Raw genomic sequence first — 19,088 nt, 5'->3', positions numbered from 1 at the left:
TTGATATCACGTGGAGTGAATTGAATTGGCTGAAGACCGGTATCTGTGATGCTGGGGACCTCTGGAGGAGTGGTGCGCCGAACAATTTGCCTGATTGCAAAGTCCCTGTGACATTAACAAAACCTGGAAGAGGCCTCTCATAACTTCCTTTTGTCCTCAGTCGAAAACATTCTGGCTCCAGGACGAGCCACATCCTTAGTCAAGTTGTTCCAATAGAGCTACAACAAAAGAAAACTGGCATCTACCCAGCAATGTGGAAAATTGCCCAGGTATGTCCTGTCCACGAAAAGCAGACAAATCCAACTTGGCCAATTACCATCCCACTAGTCTATTCTTGATCATCAGCTAAGCGATGGGGGCACAGTCGACAACACCTTTCAAGCAGCACTTACTCAGCAAAAACTTGCTCACTGACGCTTAGCTTGTGTTCTGCCAGGGCCACTCAGCTCCTAACCTTGGTCCAAACATGAATAAAAGAGCTGATCTCGGGTAGGGTGAAAGTGACTGCCCTTGACATCAACATAGGAATATAGTAGCAGAAGATTCAGTCCCTCGAGGCTGCTCTGCCATTCAACTAGATCATGGCTGATCATATACCTCCTGCACTATCCTCTTATCCCCTGATGTGATTAGTATCCAGAAATCTATCGCTCTTGGTCTTAAACATACTGAATGACAAAGCTTTCACAGCCCTCAAGGGTAGAGGATTCTAAGGATTCACCATCCTCTAAAGAGATACCTCCTCATCTCAGTCCTAACTGGCCTGCCCCTTATTCTGTGACGTTATTCCCTGGTACTAGACTGCTCCCTAGGCACAGAAAATATCCTTTCAGCACCTACCCTGACGAAGCCGCATGAATTTTGTAAGTTTCAATGAAATCACCTTGCATTTTTCTAAATTCGAGAAAATGCAGGCCCAGTCTCCTCAATTTCTCCTGCTAGGGCAGTCCTGCCATCTCAGGAATCAGTCTGGTGAACCTTTGCTGCACTCCTTCTGTGGCAAGTATATCCTTCCAAGTATATCCTTCCTTGGGTAAGGAGACCAAAACTATATATACACAATGCTCCAGGTGCGGTCTAACCAAAGTTTTATATAATTGAAACAAGGCATCTTTACTCCTGTACTCAAATTCTCTTGTGACAAAGGCCAATGGACTCTGCTTTCCTAATTACTTGCTGCATCGGCATGTTAGCTTTCAGTGACTTATGAACAAGGGCAACAAGTACTTTGGGCATCAGCACTTTCCAATCTCTCCCCATTTAAGAAATGCTTTGGACCTCCATGCCTCCTACCAAAGTGAATAACCACACACATATCCACATTAAATTCATCTGCCACGTTCTTGCCCATTCACCAACCTGTCCAAATCCTCTTGAAGCCTCTTTGCATCATGCTCACAAACACATATCACCACCTGGTTAGGTGTCATCTGTATACATGGGAATGTAATATTCCGTTCCCACATCTAAACATTGATATAAATTGAGAACAGCTGGGCCGCAATTAGTGATCCTTGTGGTACCCCACTGGTCACAGCAAGGCAGCATTTGACACTGTGTGGCACCAAGGAACCCTAGCAACAAAACTGGAGCCAATGGGAATCAGGGGCAAAGCTCTCCACTGGTTGGGATCATATCTAGCACAAATAAATATGGTTGTGGTTATTGGAGGTCAATCATCTCAGATTGACCTACAAGATGCACTGCAGGAACTCACCGAGGTTCCTTAGAAAGCACCTTCCAAGCCCACGACCACTACCATCTAGAACAGGGGTGGGCAAACTACGGCCCGCGGGCCTCATGCGGCCCGCCAAAGGTCTTTATGCGGCCCACCAAGATCAAGTCATAAAAAATAAAAATAAAAATTTAAAATTTTTTTTTATTTTAAGGTTAATGTTGGGCTGTTGGGCTACTGGTATAGGGTGGATACGTTGATTTGAGTAGGGTGATCATTGCTCGGCACAACATGTGTTTCATGTGAAGTTTCTACTTTAAAATATTAATTAATAAAAATTAATTACTTTTTTTTCCTTAAAAACCTTTTATTTTGGCTATTTTAAATATTAATTATTTTACTTAATATACTATGCGGCCCTTTAAAATTGTGAATTTCTGAATGTGGCCCTTGCACGGAAAAGTTTGCCCACCCCTGATCTAGAAGGACAAGAGCAGCAGATACCTGGGAACACCATCACCTGGAGGTTTACCAACATGAACTGCAGTGGTTCATGGCAATGGCTCACCACCACGTTCCCGAGCGCATTTAGGGATTTGCAATAATGGCTGGCCTAGCTGGTGATGCCCCCATCCCATGAACATATTTTTAAAAAAACTTAAACTGATTCATTTGATACTTATCACCTGTTTGTTCTTCTATTGCTGAAAAGAGGGACATGTTGAAGTTTTTCGCCTTGCACTCGTCAGGACATTTCACAAGCACGACAAAGGGAAAACCACAATTTATACTGCACAAGAAGAGAATGTCGATTGGCCGGACAATACTCAGTTTATTTTCCTCTCTTAGTCATCAATGACATAATCGGAGAAATTAGCTCAGAGGTGACATTTTGAGAAGATGGAAATAAAATATACAGATAATGTATGCGCTTGAGCAATCGAGTAATATTGATCATCTCTCTGATATGAATTGAACTTCTTCACACAGCTGGAATAAGAAAATCCTTCAACCTCCTCCTGATAAAGACGTAGAACTAATTTTCAGTAGCAAAGATCTTTCAGAAAGGATGGAAAATTTACTGCAACTTTTAATATTTTAAAAAATTAAAACGAATACAGGAGACGAGATTGATTTTAAGATCAAAGTTCAATTCTACTTCATGTTTTCTTTCCTTTCTCGCTGTTACTACTGCTGAAGTATCCAAATAACACAAACCTACCAACACAGAGTCCTCACCTGAGGTCGGCCATGCACAATTTTATTGCAGGGACAACTTAACAGGTGATCAGTCGCAGAAGCCCCGGTTGACTTCAGCCATCCTTTCTCCAAGCCGCCAAGTCCAACTGGAAATCAATTTAATTCAGCTTGAACTTGTAGATCAACTTGATAGTTTCTTAGCTATGGCTTACAACTGCATTAGGCAACAGCATGAGCTACTAAGAGAGGTTTCTTAGTAATAAAAGTAAAATTTAAGATGCTAAACCAATTAATGCTGTTACTTTGTTCTACTTCTTCACCTACAGACACAGCACTAAAGACAGGAGAAACAGGCAACAGTCTATAACCCGCAACCCTCCAAGAAACCTTTAGCATTAATGACATAATTCACAGGAACTGGCAGCTAGTGTTAACCATATAGTATATATCCATTGTGCTCCTTTATTTTTTCTGATTGTATTTTAATTTACACCTTTATGTATTCTGTCCTTGCTTGTTACAATTCTTTCAAGTGAATTCCACAATTCCTTTCCCAGAGTTACAAAGCCAATGCACAGAATGGACTGGGCAAATCCATCTCCTTGATTGCTCCAAAAAACAATTCAGTTCAATGGTCCGCAGACAAGGGGCATACCAGATTCAAGCTGACAAGAACAGGCATTACACCATGATCATATGCTTGATCTTAGCCAAAAGACTGGAATTCTTCCCCCCCCCCCCCCCCCCCCCCCAAAACCCATGAGGAGCCATTCTCAATGTTTGAATTGGACTTATTTGTGACCTTCATCTGTTCTTCACCCCTTCACTCTTTTGTTCTATTTATTGTGACAAAGATACTGATCTTTGTTTTCTCTTTGATGGAGATAAACCCTTGATTTTTTTTTACAGCATTATCTGTTTTGTGACCAGCACATAACCTTAGCATCGACCAATGGCTGCTTCCAAACGTATGAAAAAGATATGACGCAGTCAATATGCACACTGCTTAATTGTTTCTTACATATTCGCACGTCTCATCTGCTTAGAAAGCACTTACTTGGCTTTGAAGGGCGAGTCTGGGATCTGAGCTCTGGCTTCCAGTGAACTTTCATACTCTTTACCCCTGTATACAGTAAACAGAAGAAAGCCATAAAAATATTAACTGCTGTTTCTTACACCAATGTAAAATGACCAGCATATAATTTATACATACACCACAGAAACCATTGTTCCTGATCATGTTTCTCCCTTCCTTCAAACCTTCTTAAAATCCTATTTTCAATGCACTTTCAAGTTAAACTTCTCACCCTGGGCGGCACGTGGTTAGCACTGCTGCCTCACAGTGCCATGGCCCCGGGTTCAATCCCGGCTCTGGGTCACTGTCCGTGTGGAGTTTGCACATTTTCCCCGAGTCTGCGTTGGTCCCACCCCCACAACCCAAAGATGTTCAAGTTGGGTGGATTGGCCACGCTAAATTGCACCTTAATTAGAAAAAATTTTTGGGTACTCTAAATTTTTTTTTTTTATAAAAACTTCTCACCCTTAATTGTCCCCTTTGCTGTTTTCCCTCACCTGTGAAATGCTCAATGATGTGGTTTGTGCAAAAATGTATGTTATTCATATATCGAAAAGAACATTACAAAACATTTCAAAATGGTCATTACAGAAAGTGCAATGATAGTCGCATTTTCGACAAGAGATTATGTTGCGCTCAGAGATACTGAATACAATTGCGATGCATGTAATATTTATTGCATACATTCAATGCGAGTCATACAGCCTGAGGGGGTCTATACAATCTCCAGCCCCTCAGTGTATTATGGCTGAAAGGCCTTTGACAGGCCCTGGGAAGAAGCTTTCTTTGTGCAAAAATATACTTTATTCATAAAATACCTAAAGGGACGTTACAAAACATGCTCAATGACGCTCTTTTACATGAGGCACAATTTGTTTTAGGACTGTCACTTTTTCTATTCCATAGCATAAGTATTCATATCATTTTTATTCTACAGCATTCCGAGACAAACAAGAGATCTGATTTTAAACATCATTGCTCAGCTCATCCTGTTCTGATTTTTAATCATGTATATGTCAATGCAACGTACCCAATTTGAATCATTGATGGCTGTGTCTTCAGCTGACTTGGTACCCAAGCTCTGGAATTCACTCCCCACGCCTCGCTGCGTCACTAACTTGCTTTCATCCTTAAAGACACTTCTTAAAACCTAGTTTTGACTCCGTTTTTGGTCATCTGACCTAATATCCATTTACGTGGCTTGTTGCTGTACTTTGTCTTTTTAATCCTCCTGTGAAGCTGCTTGGGGTATTTCATTACGTTAAAGACTCTATATATACATAAGCTTAACCTAGACGTGGCACCGAAACTGGGAATCCAATTTCCAGAGGTGAAGTGTTGGATTGCAGCTCACAAACTGGAAAAGCAGTTAATGCAGTGATGGTGCTGTCCCTTTAAATTGTGCTGACCCTCGATAACTATGGTATCATACATTGTATCTGAGGTGCTAGTGACATCTACTGACAGAGCTTCAATGCTGCAAGTATTTTTTTTAATGTATTACCAGGGCTGCCCAATTTGACCATTTGGGTTTCTTTCTATAATGTCCACTTGCATCACTGGATGCATGATTTTATCAACCCAGTAGTTTTCTAACTCTAAAGTATTTTGCCGTACAAGGTTTTGCAGTGCACAAACCAGTCACAGAATCCCTACAACGCTGAAAGAAGCGATTCGGCCCATCGAGTCCGCATCAACCCTCCGAAAGAGCACCCTACCCAGGCCCACTCTCCTGCCTATCCCCGTAACACCAACTAACCTTTCGGACATGAGGGGCAATTAAGCGTGGCCAATCCACCTAGCCTGCACATCTTTGGACTGTGTGAGGAAACCAGAGCACCCGGAGGAAACCCACGCAGTCACGGGGAAAATGTACAAACTCCACACAGACAGGATTGCAGCTGCCACACGTCGGAATTGAACCCGGGTATCAGTGCTAACAACCGTGCCAACATATACCGTATATACTCGCGTATCATGCGATCTCGCGTATCATGCGACCCCTAAATTTTCGGCCCCAAAACATGATTTTATGCTATATCTCATGTATCATGCGAGTCACTTTTTTGGAAATTAATGCCCAAACTAAAACTTCCAAATGGTATCATTGTCTGTGGATTCTGCAGAGTGGATTCTGTTGTGAAAGCTGTTCGCGAATCGAACATCTTTCCAGCTGGCTTGACTAGCGTCGTTCAGCCACTTGACGTATCCATTCATAAAAATAGCAAGTAAAACACCCGCGAATTTTGTATCGGAAAAAGACGCCCATGTATTGAATAAACTACCCATATGATCAGGAAGACAACCTGAACAAAGAACCAATAGTCGTTAATGATTTGGATACTACTCTACAGATTTTGACCACAGCATTCTAATGGGAAGATGTTCAGCCACTTGGCGTATCCATTCATAAAAACAGCAAATTGTCTGTTAATTCACATGTACCTCACATTAACCTGGAATATTAGATATAGGATAGATATTGGAATCCTTGCAGCTTTATTCTCTCAGCAACTTTTGAGAAGACACATCCTGCTGATCAGGACGACGCGGGATCTAGCAGCTCCTCAGCAGAGCAGAGCTGGACGCGGACCTTAAAGGACAGGGCACTGGATGTTAGGTGCAGCACTTAAGGATTGACAGCAGTTGCGATCTTTTCAGTCGAGGCAGGAGGAACACGCACGTCCATTGAGCCCTAACAATAATCACTGCATTTGTTTGTACGATTTGCAAGCAGCCTTCAGCTGTCCCTTTTAAGGACCATGCGATTGATCATTCAATGCTCAGCATCACACTTCATGGACAAAGTTTACATCTGACTTGATTGGCTCAAATTTCATTTTCATAATACAACTGAAGAGGAGGGAAATATATGAACCGTGCATAAGGAAAGTGGGTAAATTAACCTCTTAACATCCAACCAACAAAAAAAACTAATAAGCACATATCATGGGACAACAACGCGAAGATAAGCAGTCTGCCAAATCTATCCGTTAAAGAAAGTCTTTTCCCTAGCCATCTTGATATTCATTCATAAAAACAGCAAGTAAAACACCCGCGAATTTTGTATCGGAAAAAGACGGCCATGTATTGAATAAACTACCCATATGATCAGGAAGACAACCTGAACAAAGAACCAATAGTCGTTAATGATTTGGATACTACTCTACAGATTTTGACCACAGCATTCTAATGGGAAGATGTTCAGCCACTTGACGTATCCATTCATAAAAACAGCAAGTAAAACACCCGCAAATTTTGTATCTCGCGTATCATGCGACCCCCCAAATTTATGTTACAATTTAGGTCTTCAAAAGTCGCATGATACGCGAGTATATACGGTATGTAACATATACAAGACAGATACAAGACAGATACAAGACAGATACAAGACAGATACACAAACAACACGTTTTGCAGACAAATGCTTTAAAACTGTCTTTTCCATCACTGTAACACCACCCAACTCTGCTCCTGCTTCAGCTTGGCTGCTGCTTTTATCCATGCCTTTATTCGACTGACTTTGTCTAGAGTTGACTATTCCAATGAACTCCTGGCTGACCTCCCACATTCTACTTTTTGTAGACTTCAGGGCCGGGTTTCTCCCTTCTGGGTACTAAGTCCCCACGACAGCGGGAAAACCGGCGCGAATGACTCCGGCTTCAACGGCCCCCCCCCCCCCCCCCCCCCAAGGTGAGGAATTCTCACCTTTCTAGGGGATTAGGTTGACACCAGAGCGGTTGGCGCCGCTCCAGCCAATGCCGATGGGACGGTGCGAGTTCGCGCATGCTCGGAACAGCCGGCGTGAGTCCGCGCATGTGTAGATGGGCCCCCGGGCAATATGGCAGAGCCCTACTGGGGCCGGCGCAGAAGGAAGAACTGCCCCCACGCAACAAGCCCACCCGCAGATCTGGCAGGGCCAGGACACCGTCGGGCCCTCCCCCTCTGGGGTCAGATCCTACCGTGGCCTCCCCGAGGACCGCCCACGCATACTCACCTGCCAGGTCCGCCGGTGCATGATCTGAGTGAGTCACGCTGGCGGGAATGGCCAAAAGTGGACGGCCGCTTGGCCCATCGGGGCCCAGAGAATCGAGGGGGGCGCTGTCAACGGCCCCCGGCTGGCGTGGCGGTGATCCCGCCTGAAAAACGGGTCCGACCCGGTGGTAGGTCGGAGAATCCCGCCCATGATCATCCAAATAACTCCTGCCAATGTTCCTACTTGTATCATGTCCTGTTTATCCATCACTCCTATGCTCACTGAAGTACATTGGCTCCTGTTTAAGTAGTGCCTGAAGTTTAAAATTCTCATCCTGGTTTTGAAACCCCTCTTTATCCTCTTCCCTCCCTTTTGTTCAGCCCCACAAGATCCCAGTATTCCTCCAATTCCCGCCTCTTGAAAATCCCCAATTCCTCAAAGTAGGTGGCGACGCCTTCAGCTGCCATGGCCCCAAGCTCTGGAATTCCCTTCCTCAATGACTCCCATCTTTCTTTCTTCAAGATTCTCCTTAAAACCTACTTCCTTTGACCAACCTTAAACGAACCTTCTGTGGCTCAGTATCAAACTTTGCGTGAAGGCTCAAATGAAGCACTTTGGGAGGTTTTGTATTTACATAGTGCTTTTTAAAAAATAAATTTAGAGTACCCAATTATTTTTTCCAATTAAGGGGTAATTTAGCACAGCCAATCCACCTACCCTGCACATCTTTGGGTTATGGGGGCGAAACCCACGCAAACACGGGGCAATGTGCAAACTCCACACGAACAGTGACCCAGAGCCGGGATCGAACCTGGGACCTCGGCGGCGTGAGGCAGCAGGGCTAACCCACTGCGCCACCGTGCTGCCCATATAGTGCGCTTAATACAAGTTAATGTTGTAGTTGGTGGTGTGAAACAAGTCTAACAGGTTAAATCTCTAGATAATAATAATCTTTATTATTGTCACAAGTAGGCTTACATTAACACCGCAATAAAGTTACTGTGAAAATTCCTAGATGATGGGCAGATGTCCATTGTCTGCAAGGTGGCACCACGAGTACCAAAAGATACCAAAGTAGAAATTGTTTCAGGGCACCGGTTTTGGTCTTAAAAACCTAAGATTGTAGGACTTGCAATGACTGAAAGAGAATCATTGCATAATTCAGACTCCCATGAAAGAACTATTGAGTGGAGGAGACAGTGTAACGACACTTAATTGTACAAACTTGCGAGGTATTACAAGCGACACCTGGGTATTAATCCCTGTGGCTGAAATAGTTTGTCTTGTAATTTCTAGGTTTCATTTCACACACACACACACACACAACACCTTCTTGTAGGTGGTAACTCACACTGGGGTACAATTCATTGTCAAGCCCAATAGTCAAGTGGCCTATCTTGATGCATGAACCCAACTCAGGCATTGAATGTCAAGTACGTTAGTCAACTGTGGAAGGGCATTCCAGCCCCATCCTATCTGATGTCTGCATGTGCCCGAATCTTCCCAACCAGAGGCAAGAACCTACCTACCTGACTTTGTGAAACTAATCTTCATTCCGGGGTACTGAATGTAACAACTGTGGGACTGAGGAGCACTTTTTCCTGAGGGTGAGCCAGGCTATATTCTGATAGTTCAGAAAGCAGTTTTGTTATCAATCTGGGGTTACACTTCAACATTATTTCATTTTGGGAATCGTGCCGAGCAAGCAGCATCAGAGCAGAAGAACATAAATAACCTTGCAGGGACAGAATAAAAATAGCTGAGGGGATGATGAGAAAGGCGGGTTGAGCCGATCAAAACAGAAATAACACTGTCAAACTAGGTACCAACTTGAACTCAGACATTTCCAAAAAAAAAACAATCTTGTACAAAATAGCCGAAAGGCAACCAAAAGAACAAAACCATTTTTTGCTTCGGGCAATTGCACTGATGTCAGTAAATTGATGAATAACTTTCTACAAGTCAGAGATACTGCCAAGTACATGGAAGAAAACTTTTTAATTTTCCTATTAAATTTACTGCTGGATATCTGTTGCCTATAAATCCACACATTTTAAATCATACAAGTGCTACTGTTATAAGTGATGAAAGATATTTCATGGGCATTTATCATTTTACACAGAATGTACTTAATATTGTAGGAGTTATGATATACAATTTGTCACCAACATGTTTTTATTGGGGTGACGTGTTATCTTGAGCCTCATTTTAATGAGCATCCTTTAAAAAAAAAAGGTATCATTACCAAATAAATTAATTGGTAGCTTGCACATCCAAGTCATAGAGTCGTGGATTCTAGCCCCATTCGAGGACTTTGAGCACCTAATCTAGGCTTCAGCACTGTACTGAGGAGTGCTGTACTGTCTTGCAGCACCATCCTTGGATAAGACTTCAAACCAAAGCCTGTTGGGGTGGATGACAAAACATTTCACTGCACTACCTGACAAACATCAAGGAGCATCTGGCCAATTCCTCTGGCAAATATTCCTCCCTCAACCACCATCAGCCAAAACAGATTAATGTGTTATTCATCGTAATGCTGCCTGTACAAACAGCCACCTTGTGTGCCCACATGTTACTGCAATTCAAACTAATTCACCGCATGCAAAGTGCATTGTTGAACTCGAGAGTCAAAACGTCTTAAATGAAAGCAAATGTTTTCTCTATGCGGCATTCAACAAGAACGTAGTGAAATAAATAAATCTGCCTCAGACAAGTTAAGACTCCATAACAATCCCAGTTATTTGGAGCTTGGCAGGCGGATAAAAAGACCCAATGGTCTTTTAAAAATGTTTTCAAGTTACTCAAAAAGTGCTTTTCCAACAATGGCTACTTGGTAACTGCTAACGAGTATCAGATTATAAATATTAAATGTTCACAGCTAACTTGTTATAAAAGTGAACGGGCAGCACAGTGGTTAGCACTGTTGTCTCAAGGCGCCGAGGTCCCGGGTTCGATCCCAGCCATGGGTCATTGTCCGTGTGGAGTTTGCACATTCTCCCTGTGTCTCTGTGGGTCTCACCCCTGCAATCCAAAAGATTTGCAGGGTAGGTGGATTGGCCATGCTAAATTACCTCTTAATTGGAATAAAAAATAATTGGATACTCTAAATTTATTTTTAAAAACTTGTTATAAACAGTGCAACGACGTTCCAAACAATTATTTGAATTATGAAACTACACAGAATTTGAACCACTTTTAAACTGGCAATCATACGAATTGATGGTTTTGGGAAGGCAAAATCATAAGCTTAAAAATGTGTAACTGCTTCCATGTTTACATTGGCTAAAAGGCACAGCGTTCAGAGATAGGAGGCACCATTGCTCTGATACTGCCTACTTTGGCTCCAGCATCAAACAAGTGAAAGCTGTCACCCACCCATCAGCCTTCATAAGACCTCATGTCGGAGGTTTGTACTCGTGTAACTAGGTACCAACCCACTCAGGTCAGCAAAGCAGGAGAAAGCCCGGGCAGAACCACTGAACAGATATGTAGGCAATGGGAAGATCATACGGGAAGCCAAGCGAGGCACTGTGACTCATTGCCTCTCAGCAGACATTCAGGCACAGACTGCTTTTGAAATCTAAAGTTACAAATATTTTGTGAAGGAGTAACAATTCTGGGACACTGATGATTGTGCATAGTTGAAAATTTGGCAAAAGGCAGAGGCTCAAGGAAAAATGTTGTAAATCTGAACTGCGACAAAACGCTTGCAAGTAGTACGGTTGACCCAAAAAAGTACTCAAAGAAGGAAAACACAGATATTCTCTCTCTCTCTCTCTCTCTCTCTCTCTCTCTCCCTCTCCCTCTCCCTCTCCCCCCCCCCCCCCCCCCCCCCCAGCAGAAGATAAAGACTGCTGCCAGAACAGGGAACAATATAGTGACTAATGAGGGAGATCAAAGGATTAGCATGGTCTTAAATTTTTCCAACAACTTTCATTTATGTAGCACCATCAACATCCTAAGGTGCCTCGCCGCAAAGAAATCAGAAGAAATTATTTATCAAATATGCAGTGTCCCAATGGTTTGCCACAAATTTGACTAAGCTGAATAAATGAGCAGCAAATTAATCTTATACCTCTGCCTTTTTTCCATTACAATTCATTTTACCCAAATGTATAGTTTTCCTGGTGACATTATTCCCACCAGAGTCGGTTTCTCCAGACACGGAAACTTCAGCATGATCATCACCTCTGAGGATTTAATAGGATCAATTTAGATTTGATCTCGATACCTTGTGTTAAAACAAACATAATACTTTAGATTTTTGCGACTGCTCAAGTGCAACTGAAAAGATTGCACCCAAATGGTAGTAATACTACAAGGTGAACACGAACCACTGCCTCCCTATTCAACCAACATCACTAAGGATAGAGAGGGGTCCTTGGGGGAAAATTAAAACTTGCATATGGCAGGCATCTGAGTGTAATAACTTAAATTCAAAGCACTTTTCCAAGACTGTTTTTCCAATAACTATTCTGTTGCTATTTTAATACTTTAAGTGCTGCCTGACAAACGTTGTACGACAATAAAAGTCCAAAACTTATGAAGAAAATTATATGCAAGACATAATGGCAATTACAAAATATGTAACAAAACTATTTTAATTTATATAGTACTTTTTCTGTATATATACTACCAGTCGACAAACATTCAAAAGTCAGATGTAACAAAGTTCTCCAGATGTTGCATGTAGAACAAGGAGGTGGGAGATAGTTACAAAGCTATAACCTTTCTGGAAGATTTCAGATAACGTCAAACTGGGGGATTAAAAGCCATCTGTGAACTCAGAAATTCAATTACGAGCCTTCAAACAAGAAGTATCAGCAACAGAACTGCTTTAAAAGAAAATTCCAAAGAATTAGGATTAATCGGTTTTTCACCTGTTACTCTTGTCGAAACTGTGAGCATTTGATTATATTATTCTGGATAGAAGATCGAGTCAGTTAGTCGGATGTATAAAGGAGCTGAATTAACATTAGTTAAGATGCTAATTCAGAGGCCTTGGGTATTTGCATTATTCCAGCTGCACATATTAATCCAATTTGCTTGCTCCATAACTGCTCCGTGCAATTAACCTCAAGTCATCAGCACTTACTGTTTAAGCCGAAAATATTCAAGCAAACTCAAACAGATAGAAAAAATATGCAGCATCTTAAAATTAATTATGGGCTTTTATCGTAGTTTCATTTGTCATGACAATTTAAGTCTTGTGTACGGCACTGTATAGTATCAATATGCAATGCTACAGATCAGTCAATTGCAGAATCAATTCATCCCACTGTAGTTTTGATGCTGCGAGTCTGAAGAAAGTAAATCTCAAAGCACTCTTACATTTCAGGAGTTCACCTGATGTCAGGCACATGGTTCTTGCTAAACAGAGGCAACCCAACCTGCAAGGATCCAAGAAGGTTGTAAACAGAAGAAAATGTACCTTGAAGAATCTATCATAAAAGCAAAGTCTCTTGTTGCAGCAGATCCACGAGTCTCTTTTTAATTTGCTTTCAAACCGAACAGGCGGAAAAAGACAGTCACCCCCTTGAGAAAAAGGGAAGGCTTATTATGCATAAGTCATTCCGCTCAGATAAGGAAAAGGTAAACTAAAAGCACTTTTGGATTCCTTCCTACAAGGAGGGAAGAAAGTGCAAGCAGAGTTATTCTGCATATGTGCTTCCTGGCCTTAATTCAGGATTGCTCTTTTGGCATCAGATATTCCGCAGACTGAGTATGAGAGGGAGATTCATGGGAGGAAGGGAGGAACTGGCAGTCCTGATATCAAGATATACTAAGGGTAACAGATTTACAAAACTGACTACGAGTAAAATAGTTAGTTCTTTTAAAACAGAGCTGGATAAATATTGGTTTGAGAAAAACAAGATTGAAGATTAGTATGCAGCCAGAAATTATCAAAGTTTATAGAACAAGAGAGTTAATTCAATGCTTTTTAAAAAATGTAATAATAATAAACTTCCTTGTCACAAGTAGGCTTACATTAACGCTGCAATGAAGTTACTGTGAAAAGCCCCTAGTCGCCACATTCCGGCACCTGTTCGGGTACACAGGGAGAATTCGGAATGTCAAAATTACCTAACAGCACGCCTTGCGGGACTTGTGGGAGGAAACCGGAGCACCTGGAGGAAACCCACACAGAGGGAGAACGTGCAAACTCCACACAGACAGTGACCCAAACTGGGAACTGAACCTGGGACCCTGGCGCTGTGACGCAACAGTGCTACCTATTGTGCTACCCTACCGCCCGGGTAAGGGTATGCAATTATTTTTTATTAGGGGGCAATTTAGCGTGGCCAATCCACCTATCCTGCACATCTTTGGGTTGTGGAGGTGCGACGCACGCAAACACGGGGAGAATGTGCAAACTCCACGTGGACAGTGACCCGGTCCCGGGATTGAACCCGGTTCCTCAGTGCCATGAGACAGCAGTGCTAACCACTGCGCCACCGTGTTGCCCGAGTTAGTTCAATGCTGAGACCACTTGAAATTTAGGCTTGTGACCATAAATTATAGATTTCAATTAATATTTTGCCCAATATTATAGGAGCTCTTTGCTCTTGGGAGCTGGTGAGCAGTTTCAGGATGCTATCAACTGAAGAGGTTTTGGTTGGTTACCTGCCTCAGATTGAATGGAGATTAGGCGGAACGATCTGCCAAATTGTACATAGTAACTTGAAGGGAACCAGTTTTTCCAGTTTATTCTCATTCCATATTTTCTTTTGTCCCAACTTGTTCCTGCTGTATTATATGCTCAGTGAAATTTCAAGCTTTCTTTTAAAACCTCAGGATATTCACATTTCTTTCACAGGGGAACGTAGAAAAAAGGATTTTTGTTTTAATTTGTATGGCTGGGGAGGCAGTTACTGTTAACCTCGGAATCGAACAATAAAGGATAAAATTCAAACAGGTAGGCACCTCTGACAGCAGTAGAGAGTGAATAGCCTGGAGCAGCTGTTTTTTAAAATCAAAGTCTATTTCGGTGGGACTGTAAAGATTCCTTGGCACTAATTGGCCGAGAGCCTATATTTCTCTCCTGACCAGCGGAAATCACAGTGAGTAACTGAGCAAACATAGGGGCCGGGATTCTCCGAGCCTCCGCACCGCAATCGCGCTCGGCATGGGGGCGGAGAATGGGGCGGCAGACCCGCGATCGGGTCTGACACCTTCCCGCGATTCTGGACCGGAGAATCTCTGCCAATCGTGCGCGGTCGGCGGGCCGCCGGTCGGGGGCCATTGAAAGAGGCCCCCACAGCGATTCTCCGCCGTCAACTGGTCCCGTTCCCGCCGGCGTGATTCACCCACCGGGAGGGGGGGGGGGGGGGGGGGGGGGGGGGGGGGCTCCAGGAGGGCCAGGTCTGCGATTGGGGGCCACCGTTTGGCGGGCGGGCACAATCTGGGGAGGCCTATTTGTTGGGGCCGGCCCACTGCGCAGGGCCGCCGCCGCACGTATGCGCGGACCTGCGGCCGGAACTGCAGGGCCCCATATCGGCAGCCAGAACTGCGTGGATTACTCCAGGGCCCCGCTAGCCCCCTTCAAAACGGAGAATCACTCTGGACTTTCCAGAAAAAAGACCAGTGATTTGCGCCCGTTTTCTCGCGGGCGTGGGGGCATAGCCCCATTATCAGAGAATTCCTCCCAGGATACGCCCACAGGTTTCATATCTAGTTTTTGCGCACCTCAAATTGGGAGTAGTAATGCTTTAATTTCCCCCAACATTATTGTGTTAGGAGGCCGAACAAAATTGGCCAAGAATATTATTCCTTATCACTACCCCCTGGATGTGGACTGATGAATTATCAGCAAGAACAGCATTATGCTTTGTTACACCCTGACGTAGTCAGTCCACAAGCAGTGTCTAAACCCACGCATATAGAATGACACAGAAAGGTGTACAGGGGGAGGAATGCAGACAAGGTTCAATGCCTTCCAGAGATAAAGAAGAATGAATATTAGCAAAAAAAAGGGAGAAGGGCAGAAAAAAATTAAGAATCATAGCAGCTTTTGAGAATTCAGTGGGTTAAATTAGACGATGTAACTCCCAAATCAGAATGCACAGCCCCCTTGGTCATTGAGCCCTCTGATTAAGGTTAATACAGTGGCATCTGTATGCGTTTGCCAAATGGCAATTAGCCAGAAAGATTAGCTAGATTGCGCACCATACTGTTCCTGTCAGGCTGCCCAAACTTAAAAGATGCGGAGTAATGCATCATTACACCAGATTTGTTTATGTTAAGAGTTCAAGTCTATTACAAACAAAAAGCCTGAAATCCCCAATGCAAATTCTCATGATTAGATTGGACATGTGGCATGCTTTTTTCAACAGGATGTGCATCTGAAAATCAAGGTACAAATCTGCCACACTGTGTTTCCAGATTTCTCCATCCTCTTCACTAGGGTACCAGTTCTATGGGCGCAGGCAGGTTTTTGATATGTTGTTCAAGTGGCCATCTCTTTTTTTTTATTTTAGAGTACTCAATTCTTTTTCTTTCCCAATTAAGGTGTAATTTAGCGTGGACAATTGACCTACTTTGCAAATCTTTGAGTTTATGGGGAGGTGAGACTCACGCAGACAGAGAGAGAATGTGCAAACGCCACATGGACAGTGGCCCGGGTCCATGGCGCTGTGAGGCAGCAGTGCTAACCACTGTGCCACCCAATGGTTTCATGGTCATCATCATCAGACTTTTAATTCCAGATTTTTTATTTTTTTATTCAAATTGTACCATCTGCAATGGCAGGATTTGAACCTGGGTCACCAGAGCATTACTCTGGGTTTCTGGTTTACTAGTCCGGCGACAATACCACTGCTCCACCAGCTCCCTGTCCAAGTGGCCATCCATGTGTTATTCTGCGCAAATACACAATAGCAGACTATTCAACCAAGAAGGTTAACATTGCCAAATCATGTCCACAAAGGAACGTGAGCAAAGCTGAAAGTCTCACAATTGGGCTCGGGAACGCTGGGTTCACCTGTGCCAAGGTAATTGGAGCCCTCAAACTATTTCTCCAACTTAGGTAAATTAATCAAGCACAAAGCAGAAACATATCATATCAGGGGCAGCAGGGTAGCATGGTGGTTAGCATAAATGCTTCACAGCTCCAGGGTCCCAGGTTCGATTCCCGGCTGGGTCACTGTCTGTGTGGAGTCTGCACGTCCTCCCCCTGTGTGCGTGGGTTTCCTCCGGGTGCTCCGGTTTCCTCCCACAGTCCAAAGATGTGCGCGTTAGGTGGATTGGCCATGCTAAATTGCCCGAAGTGTCCTAATAAAAGTAAGGTTAAGGGGGGGGGGTTGTTGGGTTACTGGTATAGGGTGGATACGTGGGTTTGAGTAGGGTGATCATGGCTCGGCACAACATTGAGGGCCGAAGGGCCTGTTCTGTGCTGTAATGTTCTATGTTCTATATCTGTATTGCACAATATTCTCAAGGCAGTTCTTTATCCATTAGGCCACTGGGAGGGCTCTAACTTGTAGATCTCAATCAATCAGAAATTTTAGTGGCCTTGATTAAGGGATTTTGTTTTTTCACATGGAAATGGAGCAAGAAATCTAGCGATGGAAGAAAATATCAAGTTGTCACTGGATAATTCTAGTCATTACCGCAGGACTCAAAAATATTATTTTCACTAAAACAATTAGCATGCCCTTTGGTGTATTCAATACTTAGGTAGGGTAAACCTCCTGCTAAGAAATATCCAAGGATTTTTTTGTAATCTTATGCTTCACTAGAGTGGATGGCAGGATAAATAACTAAAGGTGCAGCTTAGAACATGTCTGCTTTACAGTCAAGTGGGAGATTGCTGACTGATTAAAGTAGCCGCACAGATTTTTTCTAAAGGAATAGAGTTTGCATGATTTGCCTACATTGCCCATCCCAGCGTAATATGTATAGCACTTAGGAAAAGCTAAAAGCTTCGCCCCGCCTCCCCAAAATAGTCACAGACAAGGAAGGCTATTTGCCTCATCTATCGGGAGAAATCCTTGCTGCCCAACATGGAATGCAGTTTTGATTCCTGAGAGAAACGCGAGCGAAAGACAGAAAGAAAAAGGCTTCCATTTAAGCAAGACCTTATCACACTGTCAAAATTTATATACAAGGAATTATCTTGAAGCATAATGACTTTATTTTATATTCATTTACGGGATATGGGCGTCACTGGTCAGGCCAGTATTTATTGCCCATCCCTAGTTGCCCATCAGAAGGTGGTGGTGAGTTGCCTTCTTGAACCGCTGCTGTCCTTCAGGTGTAGGTACATCCACTGTGCTGTTAGGGAGGGAGTTCCAGGATTTTGTCCCAGCACCAGTGAAGGAACGGCTGATATATTTCCAAGTCAGAGTGGTGAGTGACTTGGAGGGGAATCTCCAGGTGGTGGGGTTTCCAGGTATCTGCTGCTCTTGTCCTTTTTGTTGTTATATCAGGTGATTGCAGTATCCAGTTTGCACATAGCTAGATTCCATAAACACCAACTGGATGAATGATAAGCTGAATTGTGTTCCGATGAAATTGGCCGGAATTCTCTGGTCGTTGCCATTCAATTTTCCCGCCGTCAGCGGGTTTCACGGCAAAGTGGGGTGGTTACAATGGGAAAATTCCATTGACACACAACAGGAAGATAGAATCCCTACGCCTAAGAAACACGTGGCTGGCGGACCGGTGAATCCTGCTCACTGTCATACCTTGTATTTTTGCAGTACTAAAACAGAGGTTAAAATGCTTACAGACAGCATGTCTGCTAGAACTGTGAGTAAAAGTGACGTAATCAATTATTTTGGCACGGTAAATGTTTTGCTAATCGATATTAAAGGCCATTTTACCTGTTTGCAGATGGAGAGCTAATATAATTTTGTAACAGTTTAAGCCTGGCTAAACAAATCAAAGCACATCTTGCAGCAAGGCCAAAGAATGCTGTGTGCTTTGAGTACAGCTGGTATAGTTAATGGGAGGGGTCAGGTCTGTCTGGACAAGATAGTTGCTTCCCGGACTCTAAGCTGAGCAGAAGGTTTTTAACTTGGTTCTTAAAAGTTTCTTCCTCCAAGGACTCTGCACCAAGATGAGCAAATAAAACCTGGTTGTTAAATTTATACACAAGTGGCATTTGAAATATATAGGTTTGAATAGATAGAATTTACAGTGCAGAAGGAGGCCATTTG

The 19,088-nt window shown here is 43.2% G+C and overlaps 1 protein-coding gene across 2 annotated transcripts in view; it reads right to left on the bottom strand.

Moving 5' to 3' along the window:
• The window catches only part of scaper (S-phase cyclin A-associated protein in the ER), a 347,711-nt gene that overhangs the window by 168,707 nt on the left and 159,916 nt on the right, over positions 1–19,088 (bottom strand). For both annotated transcript variants that reach the window (XM_038784220.1, XM_038784221.1), the window contains one exon: positions 3,933–3,998. In XM_038784220.1, coding sequence (XP_038640148.1) covers positions 3,933–3,998 — 66 coding nt within the window. The remainder of the gene's footprint in view (positions 1–3,932; positions 3,999–19,088) is intronic.

This window comes from Scyliorhinus canicula, chromosome 24 (genome assembly GCF_902713615.1).
Source record: "Scyliorhinus canicula chromosome 24, sScyCan1.1, whole genome shotgun sequence".
Taxonomy (NCBI): Eukaryota; Metazoa; Chordata; class Chondrichthyes; order Carcharhiniformes; family Scyliorhinidae; genus Scyliorhinus; species Scyliorhinus canicula.
This window is presented reverse-complemented; position numbering and strand designations above follow the sequence as displayed.